Genomic DNA, 18,179 nt, shown 5'->3' with positions numbered 1-18,179 from the left:
AAAATTTATTTTAGAATGTTGTACGTTAGATGTCGATCCTGATATTTAATATATATCATTATTATTTAATTTGATTTAAACTTTAAAAAATATAAAGATATATTTTTATTTTGAAAAAAATAATTTATTTGTATATATTTTAATAAAATAATAAAAACTAAATTTTAATGTTGGTTATGCTTATCAATAATATTTTATTTTTATTATATTTAATTTTATGATATTTACACATATTAATTCAAAGATTATTAATATCGTCATTATTAACATTATTATTATTATTATCTAATATTATGTATTGCTTTGAGCACAACAAATAAGTAAACTTAACAAGGGTATAATAGTAAATTTATAATACGCAAAAACTTGTGTGAGACGGTCTCACGGGTCGTATTTGTGAGACGGATCTCTTATTTGGGTTACCCATGAAAAAGTATTACTTTTATGCTAAGAGTATACTTTTTATTGTAATATGGGTAGAGTTGACCCGTCTCACGGATTATGATCCGTGGACGGTCTCACATGAGACTCACTCAATATTAAAAGCTAATCACATATTCAAAATGTGAACCAAACAATCTAATAGTATCACATAAGTTTGATTATCTATAGCAAATTAATCATTTATTATCTCATCACTTGTACCAACACACCCTAATAGAATAAGAAAACATGAAATGAAATAAATATTTTAAGATTCGTCTTGTCTTATTAACCAGTTGAAATCGACTACTGTGTTAGATCTATTGTCCCTACTAATGCACTAGCACATTATAATCGGTTGGGAGAATTCAGAATCGATTGGGCAATATCTTTGTTAGATGACTTCCGAAGAAGTTTTTTTGTTTGAAAACCTCTTTCCTCCAAATCCACTAAGATTGGACGTTGATGCAGGATTTGATGTATCCTGGAACCAGTTCGACGTTGGTGCAGTAGTTGGTGATCCACAGGGTGTTTTAGACGATGTTCAAACAGTAATTCAAACGGTCAAGATGATATTAAGTTCTAGAAGTTCAACCACTTATTGATTCGGCGGATTTCCTAGGATAACAGAATCTTTAGGGCCCCAAAATTCACAAGCACCTAAACTGACTAGACAAATTTCACCAGGCGGGCCTACTCCAAATCTCCAGAAACTATACCAAAAGCAATCATGCCAATGTTCTAAGCTACACATATATGGAACAAAAATAATACCAGAAAACAGCAAAAAATCAACGAAGGATTGTTTTGCGCAACCGCTTGGCACAGTTCATCCTCGTAGAATAGGGCTCTATTAGAAGCCAAGGATTTGCAGACAGGTTTCGGCAAAAGGATGGCACCAAACATTTTGAAGAAAATGGGGATTCTTGGAAGAGAACAGCTGCAATTTGGCGCATCTCAGTGCATTTTAGACGAGAAGGGGGACGAGGGCCATGCTTAGGTTGCCTTGGGTGAGTGAGGACTTGCCAATCCACACTCCTTTTCCACCTCCCTTGCTGCAAATGGTTCCAATATGTTCAACATTTTTGTTTGTATAGACTTCTTAAGTACAAACAGCATATTGGAACCATTTGGTTTGAGTGTTTGTAGATTCAATTTCTTGATTTTGGTTTGATCGTACGCTTCTAATGCAGGTGGGTTATCACGATTCAAGGGGGTTTGGTGGTTTCACACCCACCCCATAATTATAATGTGTTTTTTCCTTACATTGAGTTGTTCTCACCGTGGTTTTTATTGTTTTAGGGTTTAGGTTTTTGCTATGTCCCGCAAATTGGGGGTTTCAGCATATTTGGGGATTTAGAACATTTAAAGAAATTATAATTTTAGGCTATGTTGGACCTTGGGTGACAGAGAATGTGAAGAAACCATCATTCATACTGAGAACCCCAAGGATGCAGTTTTCATTTTCTTTGTGATTGTGTGGTGTAGGATTTTGGATGTGAATTTTGTGCTGTATAGGTTTTTGGAGTTGATTAAAGGTGATTTTTCAATCACCTTATGATTATTTTTTTCAGAAACGTCTCACGCAGCGCTACCGAATTTTAGAGGGATGTTGATCTTTAGTAGTACTTCTCTCGAATTATTCTTTATGCTAATGAGGAGCTGGTCCTGCTATGCAGTTGGTACCATATTTGGGAGCAATGACTGGAGCGCTTATTGGCCAAGAGACAGAAAGTGGATTTGTTAGAGGGGCTTCGGTTGGTGCCATATCCGGTGCTGTTTACTCCATCGAAGTCTTGAATCATCACTTCTTTTTGTGCAGTCCGATGAATCTGGGATACAGTGTCTCCTGTATTTGGTAAGTCTTATCTATTGAATGGATTAATAATCTTGAGTCAATACTATTCAATTGCAGACGGTGATAATTCCTGGCATTCAATCTTCGAGATTTATAGCATGTTTAGTAATCTGATTGAGTTTGGAGCTAATAATCTGACTGTACAGATTGATGTGATAGTGAGCCTTCTAAGTGGCAGACTTGTCCGCGAGCGTATTGGTCCAGCTATGCTAAGTGCCGTGCAAAGTCAGGTATTATGCTGCTCGATTGCTTTTCTTGAAATAGGGATGACAGTATTTTTACTTTTTTGACTTACGAAATTTTCTTCGTTAATCAGATGGGAGCTGTAGAAACAACATTTGAAGACGTTCCCGACATTTTTGACACTGGCGGGGCAAATGGTTTGTTAGTAGACACAGTTGAAAAGTTCCCAAAGATAAGGGTTGCAAGAGACGACATTGTTGATACTTCCGGAGAGGGAGTCTCTTGTTCTGTTTGCCTTCAGGTACTGTTCTAATTTCTTTCCCTTTTTATCTGTCTCTTGTTAGATAAACTACATCAGTGCACCTTGACTTTTGGCCTATATAGTGACATTTATGAAATTTGCGTAATTTCTATGACAAAGCAATTACGCATACGACACATCCTACATCTACACTCGTTGTGGGTATTCATTTATATCCACCTAATTTCAGAAGAGGCCATTGTAATTATTCAAGTGTTGGCCAAAGTTTGAGCTCTTTGTATATAGACTTCTTTTATCGACAAGTTGAACTGATTTAGAAGAATCTGTCCCATGCTTTTAAATATACGCAGGACTTTCAGCTAGGGGAGACCGTGCGAAGTTTACCTCATTGTCACCACTTGTTTCATCTACCTTGCATCGACTCTTGGCCGGTGAGACACGGTTCTTGCCCGTTGTGTAGAAGAGTATTTTGATGCTCTTTTTGTACGGCGAGAAACACCAGCTTGATGATATCCTCTTACTCGTATACGGCCTCTCTATTTGTTCAATAAATCCGTAGTTTTAGATTGGCTAGGTGCAGCTCTATGTATGTAGTTTCTGAGCAACATCTTTCGTGTTCGGTCTCTGCGCTTGATCACGATTTTGTAAAGAAAATTTTGAGGTGTGGTTTGTATTCCCTCACAGATCCTACGTACACACAATGTTTGTTTGCTATTAGTATTTTCTTTATCATCACTAGTTGTGTTGTTACATGGCATTGTATCGTATCCATCTTGTATGACGTGGATAATTTGACTATTCCTATAAATCATCGTAAATTATGCAAATTAGTACAGGCGCATAATATATTTTCATTCTTATTCATTTATAAATATTGTTCCATAGTTTATTTATCAATAAAGTTCAATTTTTCTTGCTTGATTTTCACTTCATTCACAACCATGCTTTGCACTTTCTAACCATTTTAATTTTAACGCTCATCTGGTGTAACTCTTTGTTCTTGTTTTTTTTAAAAAAAAATCTATTAAGTGTAAGTATTTTAATTTATAACATCGGATTTCAGATTATCTTTTATGACAATCGAAATCACCTGTTTACCATGTAATGAAAAAAATCTCTCACAGTCCAATGGCTAACAAGAAAGTGAGCAATCAAACTACCATTTCAATTCAATCATATGAAAAATTTGAGAATTCTAAAATTGGCTACAAGTCCGTGAGAAAGCTAGTTTTTTTAAAGAACTTTCCTAAGCTAAAGAGATAAAATGAAAGTACTTTTTTATGATATATCAATGAGAATGGAGAGTCCTCCTCCCAATCCATACATACATGATCGATAGAATACTACGTAAGTAGGACAGTCAACTTTATACTGTTTACTTTTTGGATTTGAAAAAGAATGCATTATCATTCATTTTGCAATAATTTCTTTAAAAAAAGTATATTCATCTTATTAGCGGTTCTTTTTTTTTTTTTTTTTCAAGGAATCGAAAATAAAAATTAGGAGAAAATTATCTCAACTACATTTTCTGAACCAAAACAAATTAAGGCTCGGCTGAGCAAATATTTTTAGTATTTTACAAATAAAAAATAAAAGCATGTGTTTGGATAAATTTTTTGTGAAATATTTTTAAAAAGGTGTTCTACAAAGAACAATTGAGAGTTTTTTTTTTATATTTTTAGAAATAAAGGTAACGATAAAAATCGAAACATACTACTTTTTAATTATAAAAACGATTTTAAAATATATGTCCAAATGCATATTTGTTCTTAAAACAACTTCAAATCTTTATGGTATCGAGACGTTGAAATTATTTTTACTTTTCACAAAATATTGCATAGTTACGCAATTACTTCTGTATGAAGGTCCAAAATACATGTCATTGATAAGACCAAAACTAATTCAATCTTTTCAAAAAAAATAATAATAATAATTCAATCTTTACAAAAAAAATTCGGTATTGTTAGCAATTTATTTGAAGTTATACTAAAGTAAAATTTTAAATATTTAGTCGATCAAAACTCAAAATGTAACAAGTTAATAGATCGAAAAGTTTATTTTTTCCCTACAAAAAAAATGACCGATTTCAAACTTTAAAATCTTTCTTGATTCAAATTTCAGTTCCATACCTGAAATATGAACTAAGAACCACCGTGAAATCCAAAACAAACGTGTTTAGCAAGGGCAATATAGGTATTTCGCGAGAGATACACGACAAAAGACCCAAACAATTCATCCATGCACGATGATAGAAGAACATGCTACCCACTCAACTCATTCCCCTCTCTACTCTTGAATAGTCCCAACATTTAACAATTCTTAAATCTCAAAGCCGACAGCCAAAATGGGTTTCATTACAGGAAACGGAAAAAACCTCTATCTCGAATCGTCGTGAAAAAACTTTTCCAACGATCATCATCCGATCACGAAAGCGATTCTAGTATTGTGATTGTGCACAACAACAACAAAAGGAAGATTCAGCAATGAAATAAGCAACATCTTGTATGAAGAGACTATGGGTACAGATTTCTTGTCAAGAGAAGATATGGTTGTCTTACTTATTCGCGCGCAAACATATATAGAGAGAATTTTGTTAGAAAAGACGAAAATGATCTTGTAAGTTGGCTTGAATTGAAATTTGATTATTTTATGAGTCAAAATTTGTTCTTAATGTAATAACTTGTCTTCCTTTGTATCTCATAACATAGTATTGAATATTATCCATACGTTTGAAAACATGGCAGCACTCAGGCGAAAAATGATTCCAAATACGGACAATGACAAATTATTTTAGTAATTCCTACTTTTAATAAACAGATAATCAAAATCTATTTTGGTCAGACTTATTGGACAAACATGCCCTAAACCATATATTACTTATGATAACATAATGCATGTTTGCATATATTTATACAGGCTAGAAAGGCATTCAGAAAAGTCTGGTGAAGTTGCAAGCCCTCGTTCGAGGGGTTATCGTCCGAAGACAAGCACGCTTAGCCTTGCAATGCATGCACGCACGCACGCACTTGCCCAGTGCACCTCACTGTTCACGCTCGAAAGCTTCTGTTAAACGACTAGTCGAATATAGCCTAAATGGGAGCAATTCATGGTATTTTTCGATTTCAAGAAAATTCAATGTTAAGTGTTGTACAATTATTCCAAGGAAATGGGAATCATGCTGGCTGCGGATCAACTTTTGAAAACTAGATAGATATCGAGCACGTAATTAAACAAGAATAAATGTTATAAAATATTTTGAAATATATTTGTACAGATGGATTTATTTATATATTTCGAGCATGTTTTAGTTTGATATTGAGCTTGAATAATGTTGGAGCTTGTTTTAGTTTGATATTTCGGAGTATATATCACCAAATAAATCATTTACTCTTGCTAATATACTATCCTCCAAAAATTAGATTTACTAGTGTTGATCCATTATATATTAATTTCAAAAATATCATACTCGGCTCAAAACCAAAACGTACGTAGTAAACTAATTTTGAGTATGATTCAAACTATTTTCACCGTAACAATTTATATTATAACAAAAATATATTATTTAATGCTCGTGGCCACACATTAATCGCTATGTGGGTTAGATGAAATATTTTCTTTAGTCTTACTTTATAGATTTTCAAATATTTTATTGAAAATACTATAATTTTCGCAGTGATAAAGATGCAATTAGTAAAAATAAATCACATAAAAACCAAACAGAAAATATTCATATCCAATATTTCATATAATATAAGATGTTTCTGGGGAAAAAAAATAAAAAAAAAGAGAGGCAATAGACTCTGGACAATCACGAATCCAACTAAATTACCAACGACTATAAGAAATAAGTGGAAGTAAACCAATATCTTCCGACGGTGGCTAAAATATAGCTAGAAATTGTGTTAGTCTTTTTATCATGTATATGCAGATTAGAAATATTGAGAGATTGAGGACTTGATCCTGTAGAATACAGGATAGTTGGCATTATCCATTTTCTCCAGTAACCCTTCCTACTCACCTATTCTACCTGCAAGAGTAAGAAAAAAAATCGCCTAGATGAGTTAGAGACCACCACAAACTCTGAAAAGCAGCCTAAAATATAGAGTTGTTGTGTGTTCAAAGTCCCCACCTATGATAATAGTATCGCTAGAAACTACGTGTTTGTCTTTTCATCATGTATATGCAGACTAGAAATATTGAGAGAATGAGGACTTGATCCGGTAGGAAACATGATGGTTGGAATTATCCATTTTCTCCAGTTACCCTTCCTCCTCACCTTTCCTCCCTGCAAGAGTAAGAAAAAAATCGCCTAGATAAGTTAGAAAGCACCGATGCTCTATCTAAAGTGCATGTTGTGGGATGAAATGTCTACAAAATACCCAAAGGATATATAGATATATAGAACAAGACGGATGAGAAAGCTGAAAAGGGGATATTAACAGATTTTGCTCATAAGTTAATCTAATTTTTGGAGGATAGTATATAATGGATAAATACTAGTAAATCTAATTTTTGGAGGATAGTATATTAGCAAGAGTATATGATTTATTTGGGTGATATATTCCGAAATATCAAACTAAAACATGCTCCCACATTATTCTTATACTCAAAAATATCAAACTAAAACATGCTCGAAATATATAAATAAATCCATCTGTATAAATATATTTCAAAATATTTTATAACATTTTATTCTTGTTTAATTATGTGCTCGATATCTATCTAGTTTTCAAAAGTTGATCCGCAGCCAGCATGATTCCCATTTCCTTGGCATAATTGTACAACACTTAACATTGAATTATCTAGAAATCGAAAAATACCATGGATTGCCCCAATTTAGGCTATCTTCGATTAGTTTCAATTTGAGTAAAAAAATAAAAAACATATAATACATAAATTACATTTGAATTAATACAAAAATTAAATAAATTCAAAATTGAATTAAATGAATTGATATAATCAATGCAAACAATAATTAAAGTGATCATTTATTACAGTACACACATATAATTAATTTTGATATCCTGCACACCTACCGTACACACTTTTGTGAGCACCGACGAGGTGTCACTCATCTATTGGATGTGATGAAATATAGAAAAATTACACATCGAATGGATGAGTGACACCTCATCGGTGCTCACAGAGGTGTGCACGTAGGTGTGCAGGATATCAAAATTATATATATATATATAACATTGTAATCATTTGTGTTTAAAATTTATTTATACAGTTTGTAATAAAAATTAATATATCATAGTAACACAAATCATATCACAAATTAAATTGATTGATATAATCAATGTAAAAATTTTTAATTTAGTTTATATTTTCAATAAAGTTTAGTTTCAATTTGAATAAAAAATATATAATATATAAATTATATTTGAATTAATATAAAAATGAATTAAATTCAAATTTGAACTAAATGAATTGATATAATCAATACAAACAATAATTGAAATTATCATTTATTGTAGTACATATATTTCAATATTAATGATATATCTTTTCTTTTTTAGAAATAACATTTTGACGGAAAATTAATATTTTTGGCAAAATATTAGAGTACTTGGTAAAAGGACATCGTAAAATGCACAATTGTATTTTAAAAAAACCACTAAAGAACCAGTTGTTTCCTCGTTCAATGATTTTACTTCTTAACCTATATTGCTCATTAAAGAAATTGAGGACTTGATCATGTAGAATACAAGAAGGTTGGCATTATCCATTTTCTCCAATTACCCTTCCTCCTCACCTTTTCTCCCTGCAAGAGTAAGAAAAAAAATCGCCTAGATGAGTTAGAAACCACCAATACTCTATCTAAAGTGCATGTCGTGGGATGAAATGTCTACAAAATACCCAAAGGATAACAAGTCTATAGATATATAGAACAAGTCGCATGAGAAAGCTGAAAAGGGGATATTAACAGATTTTGCTCATAAGTTAATCGCATATTCACTTGTTTTTTCAGTAAAATTTTGGACTACACTACTAGTAAAAGATTTACTATAAGAAAAGTGGTATTGCGAAGATCAAATATGCGATACATTTCACCTGTATTTCCACCACATTCGAAGCTCGCAAAGCATCCAATATAAGTTGGACATTGTCTGTCAGCTCCCTAATCTGAAAAATTGAGAATGTATAATATTAGTTTAGTTAAGTCTCATCGTAATAGGTGGCAAATCATTTAAAAAGTTTGATATGATCAGCCATAAAATATCCAGCTGCCTCTGTGACTATGATAAGAGGTTAAATGGCAGCACTAACAGTCGATTTGGTGTTTCAAATCATGGCAGGCAAGATTTTCAGCCAGAGATGATTTTGATCCGATCAGGCATCTCCAAATTCCACTCCAAAGACAACTTACATGAATAACTAACCCGTCCAAGCTACTTCATTCTCAAAATAGTATCATTGTTACCTAATGAAACCAACTAAAAAGAGTGTACCATGATTCTAATGTGCATTCTTGGTCATACAAATTTACCATTTCCATATCAATATAAATCTTCTGATAAACTCAAGCGTATTACAGTTAGATATCAATTGTCATTTTATTTCATCCAAGAATAATCTAACAAAACCGAAACATTTCAAAATTCTTAACCTATATTGCTCACTAAATTCCAATTAAAGAATCAAGCTTTTGATATTTTCAACTTTCTGATCTAGAGCCTCAAAATTTCTCTTCTATGTACCAACAATCAAAAAAGAATCGCAAGTTTAAGTTTAGATAAAATGGATAAAGAAATAAGCATAAGCAGGAAATTTTTCATTAATTTGACCGACTTACTTTCTTAAAGCTTGCTATTAAGTTTATGGGAACCCATCCATCCACATCCATTTTCTGGCGCAAATATGTGTCCTTCACCAAATTATCATCACTGCAAGATACATGTGAAAATCCAAGCGTTGATACCATGCGCAAATAGACAGCAATGAGCGGATGAATCATTTAGTATGCATAACAAAATAACATACCAAAAAATAATCTATCTGTTTCACAATTTTGGAAGGCAAGTGAGGATCAGGTATGGGAGACGACATTGGTGCATATGGAAACATAGGCATGTGCCCGGGTGAACCTGGGTGGGGTCCAAGAGCAAAATACGTAAAAGATGAAGCATCTGCAAATTGAAACAAAATATAATTAGCACGCAAGATAATCTACAGAAGCAAGTATCTCAAAGCAGCAAACCTCACCATTGTAGAACACTGGGGGACCATAGGGCCGCGCACCCACAGGGGGAGGTGGAGGAATAAAAGGAGCACTTGAAACTGGACCACGTATGAAGGGCCGAGAGGCGACACTCTGCTGGGGTGCAAGGTTTACTCTGCTGCCAAAAGATTGATGGTTATAGCTCCAATCATCAATCCAACGTTCCTGGTATCGTTTGCTACCATGGCCATGATTAGAAGAACCATTCCCTTGAAGTTGCGGTCCACTGTTGTTCCTTCTAAAAGGACCACGCGGATGGTGTGGCTCATGCCCACTGTGAGATCCTCCTCTCTGTCCAACATCCCAACGTGTGTTGTCCCTAGGAGATACCCCCGAAGAGATGCTTCTTCACTGGCTTAAAAGGAGACGCTTCAACCACAGAACTGTGTGAATTTGGTGCTTGAGAAAAGCTGCCGTTGGCTGTTATGTTTCTGTGACTTGTCCTGTCACCACCTAGCTCCGGAGAACACTGGCGGATAGGAGATTCATGGTTCGAAGCTGAATTTGTTGCTACTTCCTGTGAAGACCAAGAGTCAACTGACGTCCCCTATTATTCACAAAAAGAAAATTTCGTAAGGAAAGCAGTCTAACTTGTACGAAAACTTGATCATCGAGTTCATAATAGCACTAGAAGCATATATAATAAAACCCAAGCAACTAAGAACATCAGATAAATTGAACAGGTAGATTAAAAGGGCCAAAATATAGAGAACAACAATGACAGAAATAATAAACCTGTGACAGAATGATTGGTTCGTGAGAGAGTTCTTCAAGAGAATCAGTCGAACTCGAAGAAGCCTTCGTGGAAGCACGAGCTGATTTGGAGAAATCAGGCCAAGATGCTGTCCCCATCAAAGCACCAACCTGCGGAGCAACACCATTAGCAGGATTGTTCCAAACACACTTCTTGGTTACACCAACATTCTCACTTCCCTCAGCCTGACCATCCTCGGCCAAGAAACTAGCAGGTGGTGCGATTAATTGGTTTAGGAAAATTTCAGAAGGCAAAACGTGCTTCTGATCAGAGATACTCGAACATGAACAAGGCGACGCGAGCCGTGAATGGCGATCAATAACAGAATTTACAGATTGAACAGAGGCGGAGGAGTCAGAAGCAGTAGCCATTGCAGAAAACAAAAAAATAGGTCAGGCAACTGAACATCAAACCCACCAACACAATCGAATCGATTAAAGAAAACCCAAAAATTCCCACTCGAAATCGAAATCGCCTATCTCCGCCCGTTTTCTTGTTCGGAAGCAAATAAAAGTGCAGTGTTCTAGTCTCCCCGCATATATATAGAGCAATGAAGCGGGGAATTAGTTTCCTACGACAAATATAATTACAGCTCGGATTTAATTAGGATATACGTATTTAGTATCAAGATAAAAAGATAAAGGTTAATTTTATTTATTTATATATCGGAACAAATAATATTTTATATCTCGAAAAAAAAAACAAAGAAGTAAAATAATCGATATTTAAAATCCGATATCTTTTATTTATAAAAACAAAGCCTATGTTTTTAAAAATCGAAAAATCTTTAATGATTTATAAGGTGATTTATATCAAGTTTTACTTTTAAAATTTTGACATATGGTGATGATATAATTTATCTCCAAATTATCATTAAGAAGATCTTATCTTTGTATTTCAAATTGTTTCACATTAACTTTTTGCTAGAAAATTTTGATAGAATTAAATAAAACTCAAATACAAGATTAGATAAGAAAAACAAAAAACTTACTCTAAAATTACTAAAAAATAAATAATCTAAATAAGAATAAAATATTTACTATTGTCATATTAATTTTTTCCTAAAAAAATAGCCGATTTATCTTTAATACCATACTTTAAATAAATAATAATTAATGTATAACATAACTATACTTTCAAAAATAAGATAAGGATTGGATGTTCAAAATTTGAAAATATGGTGAGAATAAGAACATGAGTGTTACTTCTGTTCTTAGATAATATAGAGATTATAATTTGCTTTAATCATTCTAAATCAATTGACAAAAATATTCTTTTAATTAAATAAAAATCATGATAGAAATCTACGTTAAACTAAATAGATTTTTTTGTCAATTGACATGTAATAATTGTTCTAAATAATTTATGTACTAATTGATTCAAGCCCAAAAAATTATTAGAAAAAATTGGCTCTACAAGTATTTGTCACTAGTTCAACCCTAAGAATTATTATTATGGTCTGATTCATCTATGCACTGCTATCTAGAATATAGAGGTGATTTCAACATGTTCAAGAGTTGATTTTTGTCGTATAAGATTATTCATGGTACACACGTAGCATTTTGTTCTAAATATCACTTATTTTTTTGTGTTCCTGTTGATGATTGTATCTAATATTATTCTATCACATCTCATGCACATGTAAACGCCACAACATAACGAACTCTTATATCAACTAACAAATACTTCGTATTTGCTCTTATTTTATGAAAATGGCAAAACCGATTTTTTATAAGAGTGCATTTTATGTCATTATAAACTCATTTAAGTGTTCAATTTTCTATATAAGAAGAAATATCAAAGACATGTTTTCAGAAGTCCTCAATAAGCTCATCCATTTAAAAATTTAGCGGTGGTAATATTTTTATTAAATATTGTATATTTGTCCCGGAATCATGAAATACAAAACCTAAAGTGCCTCTTAAAACAAAATATAAACCGTACCGTTATCATAGCACAATTTTAGTACAAGGAAATGAATCCCTCTCTCTGTATTCTTAGGTAAATGAAAATGTTCTTTGTTTATGGAAAATCAATTTAAAATAGGAAAGGTTCAAAGTATATTCTAAGGGTGTGTTTGGTTGAGTGGATTAAACAATGATAGATTAATAGTCAAACACTTATCCAATATTTGGTTAAAATTTTAAGATGTTTTAATAATCATTTTGATCCGATTTAAGATCCAATTTTTTAGATAACTATTTGATTATTAATCTAACAAATCAAGTGAGATACACTATCAAAACTTAATAAATTACATTTTTCTCCTCTTATTTCTTAGAGTGTTAAGTTATTTATTGAATAAAGAGTGAGTCTTATGTGAGACCGTCTCACGGATCTTAATCTGTGAGACGGGTCAACCCTACTCATATTCACAATAAAAGTAATACTCTTAGCATAAAAAATAATACTTTTTCATGGATGACCCAAATAGAGATCCGTCTCAAAAATACGACCCATGAGACCGTCTCACACAAGTTTTTGCCTTGAATAAAAAATTTATTTTAGAATGTTGTACGTTAGATGTCGATCCTGATATTTAATATATATCATTATTATTTAATTTGATTTAAACTTTAAAAAATATAAAGATATATTTTTATTTTGAAAAAAATAATTTATTTGTATATATTTTAATAAAATAATAAAAACTAAATTTTAATGTTGGTTATGCTTATCAATAATATTTTTATTTTTTATATTTAATTTTATGATATTTACACATATTAATTCAAGATTATTAATATCGTCATTATTAACATTATTATTATTATCTAATATTATGTATTGCTTTGAGCACAACAAATAAGTAAACTTAACAAGGGTATAATATTAAATTTATTAATACGCAAAAACTTGTGTGAGACGGTCTCACGGGTCGTATTTGTGAGACGGATCTCTTATTTGGGTTACCCATGAAAAAGTATTACTTTTTATGCTAAGAGTATTACTTTTTATTGTGAATATGGGTAGAGTTGACCCGTCTCACGGATTATGATCCGTGGGACGGTCTCACATGAGACTCACTCAATATTTAAAAGCTAATCACATATTCAAAATGTTGAACCAAACAATCTTAATAGTATCACATAATGTTTGATTATCTATAGCATAATTAATCATTTATTTATCTCATCACTTGTACCAAACACACCCTAATAGAATAAGAAAACATGAAATGAAATAAATATTTTAAAGATTCGTCTTGTCTTATTAACCAGTTGAAATCGACTACTGTGTTAGATCTATTGTCCCTACTAATGCACTAGCACATTATAATCGGTTGGGAGAATTCAGAATCGATTGGGCAATATCTTTGTTAGATGACTTCCGAAGAAGTTTTTTTGTTTGAAAACCTCTTTCTCCAAATCCACTAAGATTGGACGTTGATGCAGGATTTGATGTATCCTGGAACCAGTTCGACGTTGGTGCAGTAGTTGGTGATCCACAGGGTGTTTTAGACTGTTCAAACAGTAATTCAACGGTCAAGATGATATTTAAGTTCTAGAAGTTCAACCACTTATTGATTCGGCGGATTTCCTATGACAGAATCTTTAGGCCCCAAAATTCACAAGCACCTAAACTGACTAGAAAAATTTCACCAGGCGGGCCTACTCCAAATCTCCAGAAACTATACCAAAAGCAATCATGCCAATGTTCTAGCTATACACATATATGGAACAAAAATAATACCAGAAAACAGCAAAAATCAACGAAGATTGTTTTGCGCAACCGCTTGGCACAGTTCATCCTCGTAGAATAGGGCTCTATTAGAAGCCAAGGATTTGCAGACAGGTTTCGGCAAAAAGGATGGCACCAAACATTTTGAAGAAAATGGGGATTCTTGGAAGAGAACAGCTGCAATTTGGCGCATCTCAGTGCATTTTAGACGAGAAGGGGGACGAGGGCCATGCTTAGGTGCCTTGGGTGAGTGAGGACTGCCAATCCACACTCCTTTTCCACCTCCCTTGCTGCAAATGGTTCCAATATGTTTCAACATTTTTTGTTTGTAGTAGACTTCTTAAGTACAAACAACATATTGGAACCATTTGGTTTGAGTGGTTGTAGATTCAATTTCTTGATTTTGGTTTGATCGTACGCTTCTAATGCAGGTGGGTTATCACGATTCAAGGGGTTTGGTGGTTTCACCCACCCCATAATTATAATGTGTTTTTTCCTTAACATTGATTTGTTCTCCCGTGGTTTTTATTGTTTTAGGGTTTAGGTTTTTGCTATGTCCCGCAAATTGGGGGTTTTCAGCATATTTGGGGATTTAGAACATTTAAAGAAATTATAATTTTAGGCTATGTTTGGACCTTGGGTGACAGAGAATGTGAAGAAAACCATCATTCATACTGAGAACCCCAAGGATGCAGTTTTCATTTTCTTTGTGATTGTGTGGTGTAGGATTTTGGATGTGAATTTTGTGCTGTATAGGTTTTTGGAGTTGATTAAAGGTGATTTTTCAATCACCTTATGATTATTTTTTTCAGAAACGTCTCACGCAGCGACTACCGAATTTTAGAGGGATGTTGATCTTTAGTAGTACTTTCTCTCGAATTATTCTTTATGCTAATGAAGGAGCTGTCCCTGCTATGCAGTTGGTACCATATTGGGAGCAATGACTGGAGCGCTTATTGGCCAAGAGACAGAAAGTGGATTTGTTAGAGGGGCTTCGGTTGGTGCCATATCCGGTGCTGTTTACTCCATCGAAGTCTTTGAATCATCACTTCTTTTGTGGCAGTCCGATGAATCTGGGATACAGTGTCTCCTGTATTTGGTAAGTCTTATCTATTGAATGGATTAATAATCTTGAGTCAATACTATTCAATTGCAGACGTGATAATTCTGGCATTCAATCTTCGAGATTTATAGCATGTTTAGTAATCTGATTGAGTTTGGAGCTATAATCTGACTGTACAGATTGATGTGATAGTGAGCCTTCTAAGTGGCAGACTTGTCCGCGAGCGTATTGGTCCAGCTATGCTAAGTGCCGTGCAAAGTCAGGTATTATGCTGCTCGATTGCTTTTTTTGAAATAGGGATGACAGTATTTTTACTTTTTTGACTTACGAAATTTTCTTCGTTAATCAGATGGGAGCTGTAGAAACAACATTTGAAGACGTTCCCGACATTTTTGACACTGGCGGGGCAAATGGTTTGTTAGTAGACACAGTTGAAAAGTTCCCAAAGATAAGGGTTGCAAAGACGACATTGTTGATACTTCCGGAGAGGGAGTCTCTTGTTCTGTTTGCCTTCAGGTACTGTTCTAATTTCTTTCCCTTTTTATCTGTCTCTTGTTAGATAAACTACATCAGTGCACCTTGACTTTTGGCCTATATAGTGACATTTATGAAATTTGCGTAATTTCTATGACAAAGCAATTACGCATACGACATCCTACATCTACACTCGTTGTGGGTATTCATTTATATCCACCTAATTTCAGAAGAGGCCATTGTAATTATTCAAGTGTTGGCCAAAGTTTGAGCTCTTTGTATATAGACTTCTTTTATCGACAAGTTGAACTGATTTAGAAGAATCTGTCCATGCTTTTAAATATACGCAGGACTTTCAGCTAGGGGAGACCGTGCGAAGTTTACCTCATTGTCACCACTTGTTTCATCTACCTTGCATCGACTCTTGGCTGGTGAGACACGGTTCTTGCCCGTTGTGTAGAAGAGTATTTTGATGCTCTTTTTGTACGGCGAGAAACACCAGCTTGATGATCCTCTTACTCGTATACGGCCTCTCTATTTGTTCAATAAATCCGTAGTTTTAGATTGGCTAGGTGCAGCTCTATGTATGTAGTTTCTGAGCAACATCTTTCGTGTTCGGTCTCTGCGCTTGATCACGATTTTGTAAAGAAAATTTTGAGGTGTGGTTTGTATTCCCTCACAGATCCTACGTACACACAATGTTTGTTTGCTATTAGTATTTTCTTTATCATCACTAGTTGTGTTGTTACATGGCATTGTATCGTATCCATCTTGTATGACGTGGATAATTTGACTATTCCTATAAATCATCGTAAATTATGCAAATTAGTACAGGCGCATAATATATTTTCATTCTTATTCATTTATAAATATTGTTCCATAGTTTATTTATCAATAAAGTTCAATTTTTCTTGCTTGATTTTCACTTCATTCACAACCATGCTTTGCACTTTCTAACCATTTTAATTTTAACGCTCATCTGGTGTAACTCTTTATTCTTGTTTTTTTTAAAAAAAAAATCTATTAAGTGTAAGTATTTTAATTTATAACATCGGATTTCAGATTATCTTTTATGACAATCGAAATCACCTGTTTACCATGTAATGAAAAAAATCTCTCACAGTCCAATGGCTAACAAGAAAGTGAGCAATCAAACTACCATTTCAATTCAATCATATGAAAAATTTGAGAATTCTAAAATTGGCTACAAGTCCGTGAGAAAGCTAGTTTTTTTAAAGAACTTTCCTAAGCTAAAGAGATAAAATGAAAGTACTTTTTTATGATATATCAATGAGAATGGAGAGTCCTCCTCCCAATCCATACATACATGATCGATAGAATACTGCGTAAGTAGGACAGTCAACTTTATACTGTTTACTTTTTGGATTTGAAAAAGAATGCATTATCATTCATTTTGCAATAATTTCTTTAAAAAAAGTATATTCATCTTATTAGCGGTTCTTTTTTTTTTTTTTTTTCAAGGAATCGAAAATAAAATTAGGAGAAAATTATCTCAACTACATTTTCTGAACCAAAACAAATTAAGGCTCGGCTGAGCAAATATTTTTAGTATTTTACAAATAAAAAATAAAAGCATGTGTTTGGATAAATTTTTTGTGAAATATTTTTAAAAAGGTGTTCTACAAAGAACAATTGAGAGTTTTTTTTATATTTTTAGAAATAAAGGTAACGATAAAAATCGAAACATACTACTTTTTAATTATAAAAACGATTTTAAAATATATGTCCAAATGCATATTTGTTCTTAAAACAACTTCAAATCTTTATGGTATCGAGACGTTGAAATTATTTTTACTTTTCACAAAATATTGCATAGTTACGCAATTACTTCTGTATGAAGGTCCAAAATACATGTCATTGATAAGACCAAAACTAATTCAATCTTTTCAAAAAAAAATAATAATAATAATCAATCTTTACAAAAAAAATTCGGTATTGTTAGCAATTTATTTGAAGTTATACTAAAGTAAAATTTTAAATATTTAGTCGATCAAAACTCAAAATGTAACAAGTTAATAGATCGAAAAGTTTATTTTTTCCCTACAAAAAAATGACCGATTTCAAACTTTAAAATCTTTCTTGATTCAAATTTCAGTTCCATACCTGAAATATGAACTAAGAACCACCGTGAAATCCAAAACAAACGTGTTTAGCAAGGGCAATAGGTATTTCGCGAGAGATACACGACAAAAGACCCAAACAATTCATCCATGCACGATGATAGAAGAACATGCT

At 33.0% G+C, this 18,179-nt stretch overlaps 2 protein-coding genes and 2 pseudogenes across 2 annotated transcripts; 2 read left to right on the top strand and 2 right to left on the bottom strand.

The window, feature by feature from the left end:
- Positions 1 to 2,096: 2,096 nt before the first annotated feature.
- On the top strand, positions 2,097 to 3,458 carry LOC142534603 (NEP1-interacting protein 1-like; annotated as a pseudogene).
- A 3,421-nt stretch (positions 3,459 to 6,879) lies between these two features.
- LOC142534602 (la-related protein 1C-like) lies at positions 6,880 to 11,076 on the bottom strand. Its single transcript, XM_075641464.1, has 7 exons — positions 10,687 to 11,076; positions 10,422 to 10,498; positions 9,936 to 10,297; positions 9,715 to 9,859; positions 9,526 to 9,619; positions 8,784 to 8,855; positions 6,880 to 7,011 (listed from the first exon to the last, which is right to left on the bottom strand). The coding sequence occupies exons 1-7, from the start codon at positions 11,074 to 11,076 to the stop codon at positions 6,880 to 6,882; spliced, it is 1,272 nt and encodes a 423-aa protein (XP_075497579.1).
- A 3,338-nt stretch (positions 11,077 to 14,414) lies between these two features.
- LOC142534601 (F-box protein At4g35930-like) lies at positions 14,415 to 14,863 on the bottom strand. Its single transcript, XM_075641463.1, has 2 exons — positions 14,739 to 14,863; positions 14,415 to 14,676 (listed from the first exon to the last, which is right to left on the bottom strand). Exons 1-2 carry the CDS (start codon positions 14,861 to 14,863, stop codon positions 14,415 to 14,417), a joined length of 387 nt encoding a protein of 128 aa, XP_075497578.1.
- A 148-nt stretch (positions 14,864 to 15,011) lies between these two features.
- Positions 15,012 to 16,441, top strand: LOC142534600 (NEP1-interacting protein-like 1; annotated as a pseudogene).
- The last annotated feature ends 1,738 nt before the right edge of the window (positions 16,442 to 18,179 follow it).

The sequence above is a fragment of the Primulina tabacum genome, unplaced genomic scaffold (genome assembly GCF_025594145.1).
Source record: "Primulina tabacum isolate GXHZ01 unplaced genomic scaffold, ASM2559414v2 Contig618, whole genome shotgun sequence".
Lineage (NCBI taxonomy): Eukaryota > Viridiplantae > Streptophyta > Magnoliopsida > Lamiales > Gesneriaceae > Primulina > Primulina tabacum.
This window is presented reverse-complemented; position numbering and strand designations above follow the sequence as displayed.